The sequence below is a fragment of the Lepus europaeus genome, chromosome 18, assembly GCF_033115175.1.
Source record: "Lepus europaeus isolate LE1 chromosome 18, mLepTim1.pri, whole genome shotgun sequence".
Lineage (NCBI taxonomy): Eukaryota > Metazoa > Chordata > Mammalia > Lagomorpha > Leporidae > Lepus > Lepus europaeus.
In genome coordinates this window covers 1,883,003-1,898,675 of record NC_084844.1, presented here as the reverse complement: position 1 = coordinate 1,898,675, position 15,673 = coordinate 1,883,003, and the positions used below count along the sequence as shown (strand labels likewise).

The 15,673-nt window shown below is 66.4% G+C and overlaps 1 protein-coding gene across 1 annotated transcript; it reads right to left on the bottom strand.

The window, feature by feature from the left end:
* Positions 1-5,846: 5,846 nt before the first annotated feature.
* NPTX1 (neuronal pentraxin 1) lies at positions 5,847-12,792 on the bottom strand. The gene is made up of 5 exons (XM_062215973.1): positions 12,337-12,792; positions 11,903-12,110; positions 9,862-10,106; positions 9,052-9,231; positions 5,847-8,520 (listed from the first exon to the last, which is right to left on the bottom strand). Exons 1-5 carry the CDS (start codon positions 12,790-12,792, stop codon positions 8,299-8,301), a joined length of 1,311 nt encoding a protein of 436 aa, XP_062071957.1. The 3' UTR covers positions 5,847-8,298.
* Between the last annotated feature and the right edge of the window lie 2,881 nt (positions 12,793-15,673).

Here is a 15,673-nt window from a genome sequence, read left to right as displayed (position 1 = left end):
GCCCAGGCACCCGAGCTGGGCCTCCAACGCCCGTGCCCCTCCTGCCTGCAGACCGCGGCCTGGCGCCGGCCAGGCATCTGCCCAAGGCGTGGTTAGCACTCAGCAGTGCCCCAGGCCCTGGCGTGCTGCACCTGCCAACGGCCCTCTGCCCTCCCCAAAAGGGAGACACTGACTGGCAGGGGGTGCAGACCCCCGATTCCTTAGCAAGTTGAGCAACTTCTGGGGAGACACCTTGATCCAGGCCCACCACAGGTGCCCGGGAAAACGCACTGCGGGGGTCCGAGGGCAGGGGGTCTGAGGACCAGGGAGCCCCCCGAGGGAAGGTCACCGCGGTGGGAGACCCTGGGGAGGGTGGACCCTGTGCCCGCCAGACCAGAGGTGGGGCAGCAGCAGGCGGCCAGGACTGGGCTCCCGTGTGGACGGGGAGGGTCAGGTGCCCTCCCCAGGGGGACACTGCTGGTACCTGTGGGTTGGAGCACCTAAAAGGCTGTAGAGACCACCCCACCCTTCTCTGCTGCTCGGGGAGGTGGGGGGAGACCGAGGCCCGGGACAGCACCGCCCACTTCATGCCAGGGTCCTTCCTCAAGGAACGGGGAGAAAAGCCACGTCTGTCCGGGCTGTGAGGGTCTCAGGACCGTTGACATGGACGCCGGACGGGACAGGAGGGTGGCCGCAGGGTACAGGTGTCAGGACCTTGACATGGACCCTGGACGGGACAGGAGGGTGGCCGCAGGGTGCAGGTGTCGGGACCGTTGACGTGGACCCTGGACGGGACAGGAGGGTGGCCGCAGGGTGCAGGTGTCGGGACCGTTGACGTGGACGCCGGACGGGACAGGAGGGTGGCCGCAGGGTGCAGGTGTCGGGACCGTTGACGTGGACGCCGGACGGGACAGGAGGGTGGCCGCAGGGTGCAGGTGTCGGGACCGTTGACGTGGACGCCGGACGGGACAGGAGGGTGGCCGCAGGGTGCAGGTGTCGGGACCGTTGACGTGGACGCCGGACGGGACAGGAGGGTGGCCGCAGGGTGCAGGTGTCGGGACCGTTGACGTGGACGCCGGACGGGACAGGAGGGTGGCCGCAGGGTGCAGGTGTCGGGACCGTTGACGTGGACGCCGGACGGGACAGGAGGGTGGCCGCAGGGTGCAGGTGTCGGGACCGTTGACGTGGACGCCGGACGGGACAGGAGGGTGGCCGCAGGGTGCAGGTGTCGGGACCGTTGACGTGGACGCCGGACGGGACAGGAGGGTGGCCGCAGGGTGCAGGTGTCGGGACCGTTGACGTGGACGCCGGACGGGACAGGAGGGTGGCCGCAGGGTGCAGGTGTCGGGACCGTTGACGTGGACGCCGGACGGGACAGGAGGGTGGCCGCAGGGTGCAGGTGTCGGGACCGTTGACGTGGACGCCGGACGGGACAGGAGGGTGGCGCAGGGTGCAGGTGTCGGGACCGTTGACATGGACCCTGGACGGGACAGGAGGGTGGCCGCAGGGTGCAGGTGTCGGGACCGTTGACGTGGACGCCGGACGGGACAGGAGGGTGGCCGCAGGGTGCAGGTGTCGGGACCGTTGACGTGGACGCCGGACGGGACAGGAGGGTGGCCGCAGGGTGCAGGTGTCGGGACCGTTGACGTGGATGCCGGACGGGACAGGAGGGTGGCCGCAGGGTGCAGGTGTCGGGACCGTTGACGTGGACGCCGGACGGGACAGGAGGGTGGCCGCAGGGTGCAGGTGTCGGGACCGTTGACGTGGACGCCGGACGGGACAGGAGGGTGGCCGCAGGGTGCAGGTGTCGGGACCGTTGACGTGGACGCCGGACGGGACAGGAGGGTGGCTGCAGAGCTCGGGCGTCAGCGGCATCTCCAGAGCAAGCCAGGCTGGCCGGGACGCCACAACCCAGGAGCCGAGGAGGCTGCCAAGGGACCGACTACGAGGACACACACACTTGTCCCTGTCCCAGGAGAGGACGCCAGAGACAGACCTGGGCTCCCCTCCACCCCGGGGCCCTCGGGTGAGGCCCCCTCCCCGACAGGGCACCTGGGGGCGCTGGGGAACGGCCCCCAGGAGCCGGCTGCGCACTGACCGCTGGCTTCAGAGGCCCTTTCCTCTGTGAACAATTCTTCTCAAAGTATTATTATTGTTATTATTGTTATTATTATTATTATTAGACAGGCAGAGTGGACAGTGAGAGAGAGACAGAGAGAAAGGTCTTCCTTTGCCATTGGCTCACCTTCCAATGGCCGCTGCAGCCAGCACACTGCGCTGATCCGAAGGCAGGAGCCAGGTGCTTCTCCTGGTCTCCCATGGGGTGCAGGGCCCAAGCACTTGGGCCATCCTCCACTGCCTTCCCGGGCCACAGCAGAGAGCTGGCCTGGAAGAGGGGCAACCGGGACAGAATCCGGCGCCCCAACCGGGACTAGAACCCGGTGTGCCGGCGCCGCAGGCAGAGGATTAGCCTAGTGAGCCGCGGCACTGTCCTCAAAGTATTATTAATTAATTAATTTATTTGAAAGGCAGAGACACAGAGAGAGAAGAAGAGGAAGAGAGAGCGAGAGCGAGAGAGAGAGAGAGAGAGGGCTTCTATCTGCCGGTTCACCCCTCAAATGGCCACAACAGCCAGGGCTGGGCCAGGCAGGAGCCAGAAGCTCCATCTGGGTCTCCCATGTGGGTGGCCGGGACCCAAGCATTGAGCCACCACCACAGCTTCTAAGGAAGTGATTAGCAGGAAGCTGGCTTAGGAGCTGGAGCCAGGACTCGAACCTGGCACTCCAGTGTGGGATGTGGGTGCCTTCCCCAGTAGGCCAGCTGCCCGCCCCCGCCTCCAAGGCCCTCTGAGCTGCCTGACACCGGCCACAGCACTGGAGCCCAGGTGCGACTGCCGGCTGGCCCACGGCCCAGGCTCAGGGACTCTCCCCCAGTCTGGGCAGTGTGTCCTGGTGGGTTGGGGTCTTGGTCCAGCCAAGGGCCTGAGGGGCAACGTCCTGCTCTGACAGCCGCTGGGAGGGAGCTGGAGTGGGGCCACCCTGGGTGCACCTGTTCTCAGCCAGCTTCCTGGCCTTGCGAGGTGAGACCCACGTGACAGGGACAGACACTGCCCCTCAGCCGGGCCAGGCGACAGCCCTGAGCCGGCAGTCACAAATCTGGGCTCTGGCTCAGCGTGGCACAGCCAAGATGCGAGAATGGTTTCTTTTTTAAGGATTTGCTTATTTATTTCTTTACTTATTTGAAAGGCCAGTGACAGAGCGGAGAGAGACACAGAGAGATCTTCCAAATGGTTGCCACGGCCTGGGCCGGGCCCCCTCTGAAGCCAGGAACCAGAACTCCATCTGGGTCTCCTCATGGCTGGCAGGGACCCAGGCACTCGAGACATCACCCACCACCTTCCTAAGCGAACGAGCAGGAAGTTGGAGCGGAAGTGTGGAGTAGCCGGGACTCGAACCTGGCACCCTGATAGGGACGTGGCCGTCCCAAGCAGCAGCCTCCCCTGCAGCACCCCAAACTGTGCAACTTCGACCAAGCTGCACCGGGCCCCTGGACCTCAGCCCTGTGGGTGCAGCTGGACGGCCTCAAGCCTTTCTCGGCCTTGGTGTCAGCTGTCCCGGGCAATGGGGAACCCTCCAACTCCGTGCCCCAGGGTCACCAGACGGCTGTGCAAGGTGTGTGTGTGCCCCGTCCCCTGCAGGTGGGGGTCCCCTGAGAGCCAGGCAGGGAGAACACCGTGTGTTCTAGAAAGAGACATCGCGAGGAGGCCACGTCTTTCTTCACTCTTTACTGTGTAAAAATAAACTCAACAATTCATGTCATTTCAGCAAGAAAAAGAAAAAAAAAAAAAAAGCAAGAATACCAGTAGAAATAGTGCATTTCCAGAATTGCTGATGGGAGGTGGCAGGTCCCACGGCTTTCACCCATTTGGTACCAAAAGGCTGCAGATCGTATGAAGAGTGCACAGCTTTGGTTAGCAGATGATGGAAGGGAGGGACAGTGGACACTGTGACATCAGCGTTGGGGCTTGCGGTTGGTTTTGGCAACACGACAATGTGGGACTCTAAGGATTGGGCTGTTTCTCCTCGACGACTCGCTCCCTTCCACAAATGCACATCAGTCCACGGAGCAGCCACGCGCTTCCCGACGCAGCCAGGCCTCTTCTCGGGCGGGTCTCCCAGGGGGAACCACTGCTTCCAGCCACGCCCTGGCTGCTGCCAGACACCGGGGGCTCCGGCCTCTGGACACCGGCAGCGGCACACAACCTGGGCACGGCCCGCTTCCGCCGTGCGTGGACCCGCAGAGCCGCGCCTGCTCCACGCGAGAAGCCTGCGCCAGGACCAGTCCCGCCCCTGGGGCGGCGGTGAGCCCCACGCCAGCCCCCTCCCCCCGCTCTGCCCCCGAGACACCCCCTCGGTCCCAGGTCCCAGGGCTGGTGACAGAGTGATCTTTGCAGTCTTAGAAAATAAACCGGGAATCTACAAAAGGAAGAGAGAAGCATACAAAAATGGATCTTTCGTCCAAAATACGTGCTTTCGGGCCTACGTTTTGGCGGAGCCTGGAGGGGTTTCTGAGGGCGATAAGGGTTGAGCTAATTTATAGGTTTGTCCTTTTCTTTCATAAAAATACTCTTGTTTGGTAATAAACTTTTTTCTTCTGCAGTAAGAGAAATAACACTGTGTTATCAAAAGCGAGAAGGCCCGCGATCCCCGGGGGGTGCCCCCCCAGGCACTGGAGCCGGACGCCAGCGAGAGCAGGCAGGGGCCTCGGCAGCTGTCGCTTCGTGGTTTACAAAATGGCTTACCTGAGAGGCGTGTGTTGTTCAGTGCAAGAGGGCACGTGTGTCAGATTACGGAGCAGGTGCAGACTACGTGGACTGGGTCGTGGCTGTGTCTACCTTCTCGGGCCAGCCAGGTGCCTGGTGTTTTTACACAGTGAGGGAGTCGCGGGCTGGGGCGCTGAATGCCGGCGGCTGCCGCGGGCGCCCTGGGCGCCGGGACTCAGACATCAGCTGGGGGGGGGGGGTGCTCTGTCCCTCTCGTCAGGGCAGAGGATGGCTTGTGGTCCTGAACAGACGGCTCCCGCCCCGCCACGCTGGGTGGGCGGGCTGGGGCCGGGAGGGGGCTGGTGGGAGGTGCTGGCAGGAGAGTGCCCGGCACAGTGGGCTCCGGGCCTCGCCGCGACAGCTCCAAGATGGCTGAGTGAGGGTGGGGCTCCCTGGTCTCGAGAGGCCGTCCAAGCTCTCTCGCTCGCTCTTAACCTACACGTGGGGAAAAATGCTTCTTGGTGTGGGCGGGGCGGGGAGGGGAGAGGGACCTTGACCCCTCTCTGGACCTCCCCCGGGCACCCTGGGCCTGCTCACCTAGCCGTTTCGGCAGCTACATGGGTGGTCACGGAACACGGGGCGGCACTCGGCACACAACACAGAACTGGAGAAGTCCATGCAGGCACGGGGACACACGTCGGACGGAGGGAGCGAGGATCACACCACCGAGGGACATGCAAACGGAAAAGACCCCTGCAGACCCAAGGGTGCCACACCCCGCCGGGCGCCGAGGAAGCAGTCGTAAGCAGCAGCCACTGGGGGACGGCACACCCTCTGCAGAGCGGTGGCCGGGACCGTGCAGACACCCACGAGAACGGCGACACGGGACACGGGCACAGACACACACAGACGCACTGGTTTCTGACACGACGCAGACCTGCGCCGAGGGAGACAGGTGCCCCGGGAAGGAACAGAAGACGGAACACCTGCTCCTCCTCCGGCAGCGTCTGCAGCTGCAGCGGAGCCAGACGGCGCGGAGCTTCTAGAAAGGCCTGTCCGCCTGTTGCCAACGAGAGCCTGCAGACGGCGGCCGGGGTGCCCTCGGGGCGGGCGACCAGTCCTGGGCACGGCCCTTGTGAGCGCTCTCGCTTTCACGCCACGCGCGCACACGTGCACACACACACGCACACACACACACACCCCTTCCTCCCCTCCTCAAACGACTAGCCGGAGGTGCTCACGCAGCTCGGTGGGGGAGAGGAATGTTGAAGGTTGTGGACACTGCTCGGGTCTCCCGTGTCATAGGCCGTGACGGGTCGGGGCCTCTACAGGAACGAGTCCGGTGGGACGAGCGGTGGGTTTCAGTCACCCCTTCCTAGGGGCCCGAGCCAGCTCACGAGGGGGAGCATGGGCAGGACCCTCCCACCCACTGGCTGGACTCAGGTCTTGGTGGCGTGGGGGGTGGGAAGGCATGGTCCTGGGACACAGCAGGGTGAGCTGGGCGAGCTGGCCGAGCCTCCCGGGCCCGCACTGCCCTCAGATGCCAAGAGCAGGGTTGCTGACCCAGCACAGGGGACAGGGGCCTGGGCCCTCAGCAGCTCCCCCTCCACACGGGAAGGCACAGTCCCAGGGTGGCCAGAGAAAATCTAACACCAAAAAAACCTCTCTGCATCGAGGACCCCGGCTTCTTACAGCCACTCCACGGGGCAGGGGCGTCGCTGTGCCCCGGCTTACACACGGAGGCAGGCGGCCGCGCTAGGAGCGGTGCCGGCCCCAGGCGCACAGGCAGCTCCAAGTCGGCAGATACAGCCTGCTCGCCCACCCCGAGACTCCCGGAGCCACAGAGAGGAGGAAGTGACACACTTGATTGGAAAAGAACTCCCCCAGCCACACTCACTCACAAGCAGACAGTCACTCACTCACGGCACATGCAGACACTGTCACAGATGCACACACTCAGATACACACACACACAGGCAGACAGGCACACTCACAGGCAGACACTCTCATTCAGATGTAGACACACTCAGAGACAAACACAGGCACAGGCAGACACACGGGCACACTCAGGCACACACAGATGTTCACACAGATACATCACACACAGACAGACACAGGCACACGGGTACTCACAAGCATAGGCAGACACGGGCACACTCAGACGTAGACACACTCAGACACACAGGCAGATACACACACGAGCACAGGCAGACACAGACGCTCTCATTCAGACGTAGACACACTCAGATACACAGACACACTTGCACACTCACAGGCAGACACAGGCCGACACAGACGCTCTCACTCAGTCGTAGACACACTCAGATACACCCTCACACACACACACAGGTATGCACAGACACACGGGCACGCTCCCAGACCGTCGTAGACACACTCAGATACACCCTCACACACACACACAGGTATGCACAGGCAGACACACAGACACACTCCCAGGCAGACACAGACGCTCTCACTCAGATACATCACACACACAGGCAGACACATGGGCACACTCACAGTCATAGACACACTCAGATACATCACACACACAGGCAGACACACGGGCACGCTCCCAGATACTCTCACTCAGATGTAGACACACTCAGATACACCCTCACACACAGGCAGACACACTCTCATACAGGCAGACACAGACGCTCTCACTCAGACGTAGACACTCTCAGATACACTCTCTCACACACACACACACAGGAATGCACAGGCAGACACACGGGCATGCTCCCAGATCAGGCGTAGACACACTCGGATACATCACACACACAGGCAGACACACGGGCACACTCCCAGATCAGGCATAGACACACTCGGATACATCACACACACAGGCAGACACACGGGCACACTCACAGTTGTAGACACACTCAGATACATCACACACACAGGCAGACACATGGGCACACTCACAGACAGTCGTAGACACACTCGGATACATCACACACACAGGCAGACACACGGGCACGCTCCCAGATACTCTCACTCAGACGTAGACACACTCAGATACCTCACACACAGGCAGACACACTCTCATACAGGCAGACACAGACACTCTCACTCAGACGTAGACACTCTCAGATACACTCTCGCACACACACACACACACACAGGAATGCACAGGCAGACACACGGGCATGCTCCCAGATGCTCTCACTCAGATGTAGACACAGATACACTCTCACACACAGGTATGTACAAGCAGACACTGGGCACACTCACACTCAGACACAGTCACACACACACTCACGGGCGCTCAGGCTGCACTCACAAGCCCTCTCACCTACTGCTGCAATGTTCGAGACATCCACGCCGCGGCCGCCCGCTCTCGCTGGGAAGCAGTCGGGGCCCCTGCGTGGGGAAGGGGCTTCCTCGGGGGCGGATGAGCCAGGACTGCTTCAAGTGCGTGGGGAGGACAGAACCAGGCTGTGTGTGTGTGCGTGTGCAGGGGCCATGGCCTTGACTCATTCCTGGGGGCAGGGGGAGGAGAGACGGACAGGTCATCACCGCACAAGCAGGGGGCGCGGGCACGAGCCGGGCGGTCAGTTGATCTGGCGGCAGGCCTCGAACGTCCACTTGGTGGCTCCGCCGTAGATCTCGATGTTGGACTCGGCCCAGGCGATCACGTTGCCGGGCAGGGCCTTGGTGCTGCAGGTGGCCAGGTTGTACACCTCCCCCGGGGTCAGCTTGCGGTCCCAGATGTTGAAATGGGCCAGCTCGCCCACAAATGCCTGTGTGGCGTCAAATCCGCCGCCCAGAGTGTCCTTGGGAGGAAAGCAGATGCGGGGGCTGGAAGGGATCCACAGGGGCCCTGTGCCCGAGTCTCGGGGTCTCAGGGTCCCCCGGTCGGGGGCTCTCCGGTCCCTGGGTCTTCGGCTGTGCGTCCACCCCTCCCCCAGGGGTCCCTAGCTGCCCTGGGTTGGGATCTTCTCCTTGGGGGGCACCTGACCCCCTGCCCCTCTGCCCATGAGTGAGGGGCCGGGGGCTGTGGTCAGTCAGGGTGGGCTCCCACTCAGGCGCCACTCTGCCAGCGACAGCTGCCCAGCAGCCAGAGGAGGCCTGAATTCTCTGTCCCTCAGCTCCCTCCCCGGTGCCCAAGGGGACGGAACCACTCCCAGGGCCTGAATTATTTATCCTAAAAGCAGAATTGGCCCTCCCAGGCCAAAGGAAGTGTGGCTGTGCTAGGGAGAGGCTGAAACCAAAGCTCCCTCCTGCTCCAGCCGGCCTGGGCCCAAGCGCTGCACAACCTCCCAGGGGCCCCACTTCCATCTCCCCCTCCCCACGGCCAGCCACACCTGCTCCTGGCCCAGCACCAGCACGCCCTGCGGCTTGATGGGGTGGTAGGGTGCCAGGTTCTCGCCGCTGCCGCCCTGGGTGCCGTCCTGGTAGGCCTCCCAGACGCCGTCCCGGGTGGTCCAGGTGACGCAAATGTGGTGCCACTTGCCGTCATTGATCACGAAGGGCAGCTTGGCCACCTGGGCAGGAGGCGGGGACAGCTCAGGGCCAGCCCCCTCCACTAACAGCTGTCCCTCTTCCTCTCTGTACTGATGGTGGCCCACTCACGGCAGCCACCAAACTCCCCCGGCACCTGCCTTCCAGACCCTGCACCTGCACAGAGGCAAGAACAGAGCTTCCCGGCTGCTGCCCAGCCCGGGTTTTAGCCATTCAGGACCCGCGCAGGGCGCGAGGCAGGAGGATTAGAAAGCTGGCAGCTAATCCAAGGCTACTGGGGTTGAGCCGGAGCTGAGTTCACTAGAAGGGGGGTGTCCTTGGCTGCATCTGGCCTCCTTCCCAGAGTGGGGAGCTGTGGGGGATACGTCCGGACGAGGGAAGGGTTCTGCACCTTCAGTGCCCCTGAGGGCCCCAACCACAGCAGAGCCAAGCCAGGCCCAGGGCCAGCTGGTGGCGGAGGGGCCCAGGCCTCACATCAGCAGGATGGAGAACGGCCCCGTGACCCACCCCCACCCGGGGGCCTCTGTCCCGGAAGGTCCCAGCTCTGCCTGTTCCCGAGCACAGGGGGGTGCTGGCCCCCCTTCTGGCCTCCCCCTCCCCTGGTCCCGCCCAGCAGGCACTCTCCCAGGGCCCCCGTGGTGTCTGGGTGCTACCTTGTCATTGATGAGGATCTCCATGGGGTTGTTGCCCCACTCGATGAGCACCAGCTCATTGGCCTGGCCGGGCACGGCGTAGGAGAAGGGCGTGCCCACGCCCGGGGCCGCACTGGACTTGAGCCACATGCACACGGTGAAGGCGTACATCTCCGGCAGGCTCTTCTTCACCTTGGCGTACATGTAGTTGGTCCGCAGTGGGAACGTGAGCTGGAACTTGTCTCCGGGGCGGCTGTCTTTCTGACCTGCGGGGACAGGTGCACCTGACAACGTGCTTACTGCTGCCCGAGTCCTTGCCGTCCCCGCCAGACCCTGGGACGCACCCGGGGCAGGCTCCCGTCTCCGTCCTGTGGATGCACACGGAGTGACTCACAGAGGCCAGGCCACAGAGCCAGCAGGCCACGGAGCTGACCCAAGGTCTCCACACCCCAGCTTGGGCTGGCTCTGCTCCCACATGGTGTGGTCCCTGGGGAGACCTTGGAGAGATGGAGGTGCAACGCAGGGTGGGCTGTCAGCACCTGCACCTGGCCGTGAGGTGGGCACCAGCGGAAATGGGGCCGGCCAGCCGGTGCACACCCTGTCCACCACCTAGGAAAGAGGCCAGGTCCTCTCGGAGCCGTCCCTCTGGGGGGCTGCCCTGGTTCTGGGATGTGGCGGGGCTCTCTAGAGCCTCTCGCACGCGCTTCCTGGGTGCCTCTCTTAGATCCCCTCCCTGACGGCCAGGCCCCTTCCCCATTGGCCTGGACAGGCTGCAGCCCCGTCACTCACCTGCTTCCGGTTCATCGTCAGGAGCAAGGGCTCCTCCCCCACCTCCTGCTCCTCCAGGGCCCCTCCCTGCAGCCCTGCAGCCGGGGCAGGGGGCAGAGACGCACCCCCCTGCCTGGAGCCAGGCCCCAGGGAATCCGCCCCCCCCAGGGCCCCCGGTGATGCTTCAGGAGAACGCACACGTTCAGGGTGAGCTTGCGTCTCCTGGAAACCCGGGTTCCTGGGCTGATGGCATCCCCGGTGCTCGCCAGCTTCCTGCCTGCCACCAACCATCTCCAGAAACAAGGGACCCCCTCTTGGTGCACTTTGGGCCTGGGGTGACTGACGCCAAGCCAAACACTCTCATCAGCAGTGGGCACTGAAACCAGGCCCAGAGCCCAGGAACACAAACCCTGGCCGGTTCCTGGGTGTCCAGGAAGGACCAGTGCCCCTGGCTGTGACCCCCCCCCCTTCCTGAAAGTCAGGTGCTGGGGCGCAGAGCAGCGCCTGACCCTGCGCGCAGCCCCTCCCCATTGCCCCCTGCAACTGGGGCCTGGGCAGGGGCAGCCCCTGACCCCTCGCGGGGGTCTCCCTTCCCTGCATCTCCCCCACCCCGTTCCCGCTCCCCCCCCCCCCCAGGTCTCGGTCTCCCTCTCTCTCTCTCCCTGCCTCTCTCGATCTCTTTTCAGTTACATAACGCGCCTTAAGATGGCACTGTTTAAATCCGGCCGGCACATTTTGCGGTCCGAGCAGGGTCACGTGGCTCGGCTCCGAGCGAGGAGCGCCCCCCGCCCCCCTCCTTTTACAACCTCGTTTGATTCCAGGGCACAGCCCTCCGAGCTGCGCGCCGCGCCCGGCCCCGCGGCCAAAGCAGAGGGGGCGCGGGGCGCCAGGGCGGCCTCGGGCCGCTCCGCGGGGAAGACCGCCGGGCGACAACCCACGAGCGCGCCGGGGGTGCTGGGGAGCGGGGACGAAGCCCTCTCCGCGGCCCCTCGGGCCAGGCCCTGGGGAGCCCTCCCCAACGGCTCTCCGGTGCGGAGGGACGCGCGCCGGACGCGGGCTCCCTGACCCCAGGCGGGTCCGGGCGGCCACAGCGAGTGCGGAAAGTTACTATAAAGACGAAGCGTCTCAGCCCCGCGCAATCCAGACGCCGTGCGGGGTCGCCCTCACGGGCGGCGGGAGGCACCACGCAACGCCTTCCAGCGCCCGGCTTCCCTTGGGGGAGGACGACCCAGCGCAGCGGCCGGGCGCCCAGAGCCTGGGCAGGGTCCCGGGCGCGCGCGCAGGCAGCCCCTACCTTTCTCCAGCTCGCTGATGCGCTGGTGCAGCGCGCTCAGGGCGCTCTCGATCTTGACTCGCTCCTCCGTGTCGTTCTTGGGCGCCCCCCTGCCCTCCTCCAGGGCGTTCACGCGGGACAGCACCTGGCGCTCCAGGTCATCCATCTGGCTTTGCAGCAGATCGCGGAGGCTGTTGGCCTGGCTGGAGGAATTGAGGCGGCTGTACTGCTGCGGGCGCAAGGGCGGGGAAACCGGTTACGCGGGCAGCCGGGCCGTGCCCGGAGGCCCTCAGGGCGCCTGCGGGGGCGGCCCGGTCCCGAGCTCGAGCGAGGGGCCACGCGCGGGGGGCCCCGCAGGCTCTGGCAGCCGGGGCGAGGCGGGGCGGGGGTGGGGGGCGCCCCGCCGGGGCGGGAGTCGGGGTGGGGGCGGGCGGGGGGCGGCGCGGGGCGCGGACCTCGAGGTTCTCCAGACGGGTTTTGAGCGACTGCAAAGTTTGCCCGAGTTGGCTGAGCGTCTCCGCGGCTGGCGTCCGGGACAGGTCGCCCATGGTGTTCTTGCCGGAGCCGGGCTGCTTGCGGCCGCCGGCCGCCCTGGCCTCGCCCGCGCCGGCGCCCGCGCCCGTGTCCAGCGTGCTCTGGCTCTCGCAGCGGCCCAGCTTGGTGGTCAGCTCTCGGATGGTCTCCTTCTGGCTCAGGATGGTCTCCTTCTGCCGCAGCACGGTCTCGCGGAGCTGCAGCACGCTGCTTCGGAGCTCCTCGGAGCCGCCGGTGGCCACGGACGCGGCGCACATGTCGGCGTCCACCGGCACCGAGGTGCAGATGAAGCGCGTCGGCCCGAAATCCTGGGCCCCGCTGCCCAGCAGGCAGAGCGCGAGCAGCGCACAGGTGCGCGCGGCACGGCCGGCCGGCATGGCTGCGGGCACTCGGGGCTGCGGGCCCGGCGCGGCGCGGCTGGGGCTCGGCTGCGGCCGGGAGCGGCTGGGGCGGTCGCTCCGCTGGCGGCCCGCGCTCTGGGCGCCGCGCGATCCGCACCGCCGCGCTGTCCGACCCCGACTGCCGCCTGCGCTGCGGAGCCCGCGCCTTTTATGCCGCCGCGGGAGGGGCCTCGGCGCGGCCGACGTCAGCGGGGGAGGAATCCCGCTTTAATTGTCCGAGGCCCGGGCCCCCGGAGCGGCGGGGGTCGCACGCGATGGCGGCTGGGGGCCTCCTGCGCCCGCCCCCTCCCGCCCCTCAGGTCGCTCCCGCGCTGTCGCCCCCCGCCCCGCCCCCGGCCCGCGCCGCTTCCCCGAAGGCTCTGAGCGCCCAGAGGTGGGGAGGAGAGGGAGTGGTCAAGGATGGCCACCTGCGAGGTTGTACCCGAAAGTCCGACGGGAGATGGCATTCGGCTGCACCGAGCGCCCCGCGGAGCCCGGGTCCCCAAGGACGCCCGCGTGGCCACGGCGCGCAGTGGGGCCTCGCGTCTCCGGCCCGTCCAGGGAAGGGTCGGCGGGGCCGCTCCACATTTCTCCCGGGTCTGTGTGGGATCGGGCCCTCCCGCGACCCGGCTCCCCTGCGCCCACCCGCCCCTGGGGGCGCCATGCCCGCGCTGTGCGGGAGGGGCGCGCGGCTTCTCGGAGGCCGCCCTGGCAGAGCGAGCCCTGCCTGTGGGCGGAGCGGGCCCGGTTCCGGGCAGACGCGGCCGCCGGTGCCCAACTGTCCCTTCGGGCCGGGCGGGGGCGGGGAGCCCGCGGCTCTCCCTGTGCCCCCCCCCCCGCAGACGGAGGCGCGGGTGCGCTCGGTCGGGGTTCGGTCCCCGCCGAGGCCCAGCGTCGAGGGGCTCCCAGAGGCTGGCAGGCGGCGTCTCCGGAGCCCAGCGCATCACTCGCACACCCACGCTCGCGCCTTTTTCCTGGACAGCGGCGCCGCGGGACTCGGCAGCCTGGAGACCGGGGCCAAAGCGGCTGCCCCGGGGGCATCGCGGTCGGAGCCGAAGGCGCCTCGGAAATGGGCCCAAGGCTTCCCCGTACGGAGACGGAAGCTGAGGCACTGAGACCCCAAAGTCGGACTCGGGGAATCAGAGCGACCCCGGGCCACAGCCTGGGTCCACCCGCGGGGACGCAGGGCCCGCTGACCACGGCCCCCGCACGCTCTCCTCCCTCCCTCCGGCCGCCTTTAGCTGGAGGTCGCGATGGGCCGGGTGGGGGGCGAGCGGTGGTCCTCACCCGGGGAGACCCCCCCCCCGCGCGCCCCCGGCAGCTCCCGGGTGCGGGGACTAGGCGTCTGCCGCGCGGTGGGAGGGAAACCGCGGCCTTCCTCCCGCCAACCCCCGCTCCCGGCACTCCGGCCGCTCGAGCTCCGGCTAGTCCTGGGTGCTGGGCTGTGCGGGCCCTGCACGTCCCGCGAGCCCTTCGGTCGCCGCTTCCGGGCGCCAGAGGGACCCCGCAGCCCGCACGCGGCGGTCCTTGGCTCTGCGCGGGTGGGTCGCGGGTTCCCGCCCCCGCCCGCTCGGCTCGCGCCAGGCGCGCACTCTTGGCCCCAGGGGCCAAGGGGGCGCGGCAGCTCCTCCGGACTCGGGGACCCCTCCCCGCCCCAAGGCTTCGGCAACCCGGCCCTCCCTCTCTCGTCCGGCTGGAGGCGGTTCCGGACCCGGCGCTAGAGAGACCATCCCAGCCGAGGGCGCGTGGACGCACCAGTTGCGCCCGGCCCTCCCGGGGATGCGGGAATCCTTAGCCAGGCCTCGGCACCTCGGCGCTTGGGCCAGGGGCAGCGGTCACCCCTCTGCAGAGGATGGGCGCCGTGCGCGGGGCGGGGGACCTCTGGGACGCGTTGAGCCCGGAGGGACCCCATCACCACCAGCACCGTCAGGGAGCGCGAACCTGGCGGTCCGGTCTGCAGCTGCCGTGGTCCGCCAGGAGGCGCTGTGTGGGACACCTGCGGCCGTGGTACTCTGCGGGGCCGCTCGCGCCCCAGGCCCCCTCCCCATTGCCTCCCCCGCCCCCCCCCCCCCCCCCCGCCGCCGCCACCGGCTGCAGATCTTTTTGAGCTGAACTCGAGGCCCCGGGAGGGTGGGGATTCCATCCTGGGCCTGTAGGGGCCCCTGTGCCTCCCTAGTGCTTTGGAAACCGAGGGGCCCACCCTGCCCACAGCCATCAGAGGGGAACCCATTCACAAGGAAGCGGTGGGGGGGGGTGCAGGGCTTCCTCGGGTGTGGACATCCGGGACACCCCCCCCCACATCGGCGCATAGCTGGGGAGGGGAGGGGAAGGAAGTTTGTGAAAGCTCCTACCTGGGGCATCTGCAGCCACCTGTGGACCCTGTGAGCACTCGGCCCTCCGAAGCACGAGTATGGAGGAGTGAGACAGTCCGACGAGAGGCGGCTCGGCGTTTAGCACCTTTGTCTTTAATATAATTGATTTGATTCTAACCTACATAATTTCAGTGTTACTGATGGCCATCTGGCAATCAGCTTGGAAACTGGAAAACTGAATAATCGGCTGGGCACACGGCTGGTGGAAGAGGATGGAGGGGCCTCGGGAGGTTGGACCTGCTGGGGGGAGGCCAAGGGGCAGGTGGCAATGGGCAGCCTGGGCTTCCCTGGCTGGTGGCCAGTGCAGATACAAGAGGGCCGGATAGAGACAACCTCACTGCCCACCAAGGACGGTCCCATGGGGCAGTGAGAACCCAGGCAGGGGTGTGCCTGTGCCGGGGGCAGGTGCTGTGTCCAGGACGGGTGCTGTGCCAGGGGTGAGAACCTCCTTCACCCTGCGGCGTCTCCAGGGCTTGTCCTCTCCCAGGGCCAGGCCAGGAGCTTCT

Excerpts from the sequence above, each read along its gene's own strand:
- NPTX1 (XM_062215973.1), bottom strand. The coding sequence starts at position 12,792 with ATGCCGGCCGGCCGTGCCGCGCGCACCTGTGCGCTGCTCGCGCTCTGC. Across the intron at positions 12,111-12,336 it reads CCCGTCTGGAGAACCTCGAG|CAGTACAGCCGCCTCAATTC; the intron begins GTCCGCGCCCCG and ends TTGCGCCCGCAG. Across the intron at positions 10,107-11,902 it reads CATCAGCGAGCTGGAGAAAG|GTCAGAAAGACAGCCGCCCC; the intron begins GTAGGGGCTGCC and ends CTGTCCCCGCAG.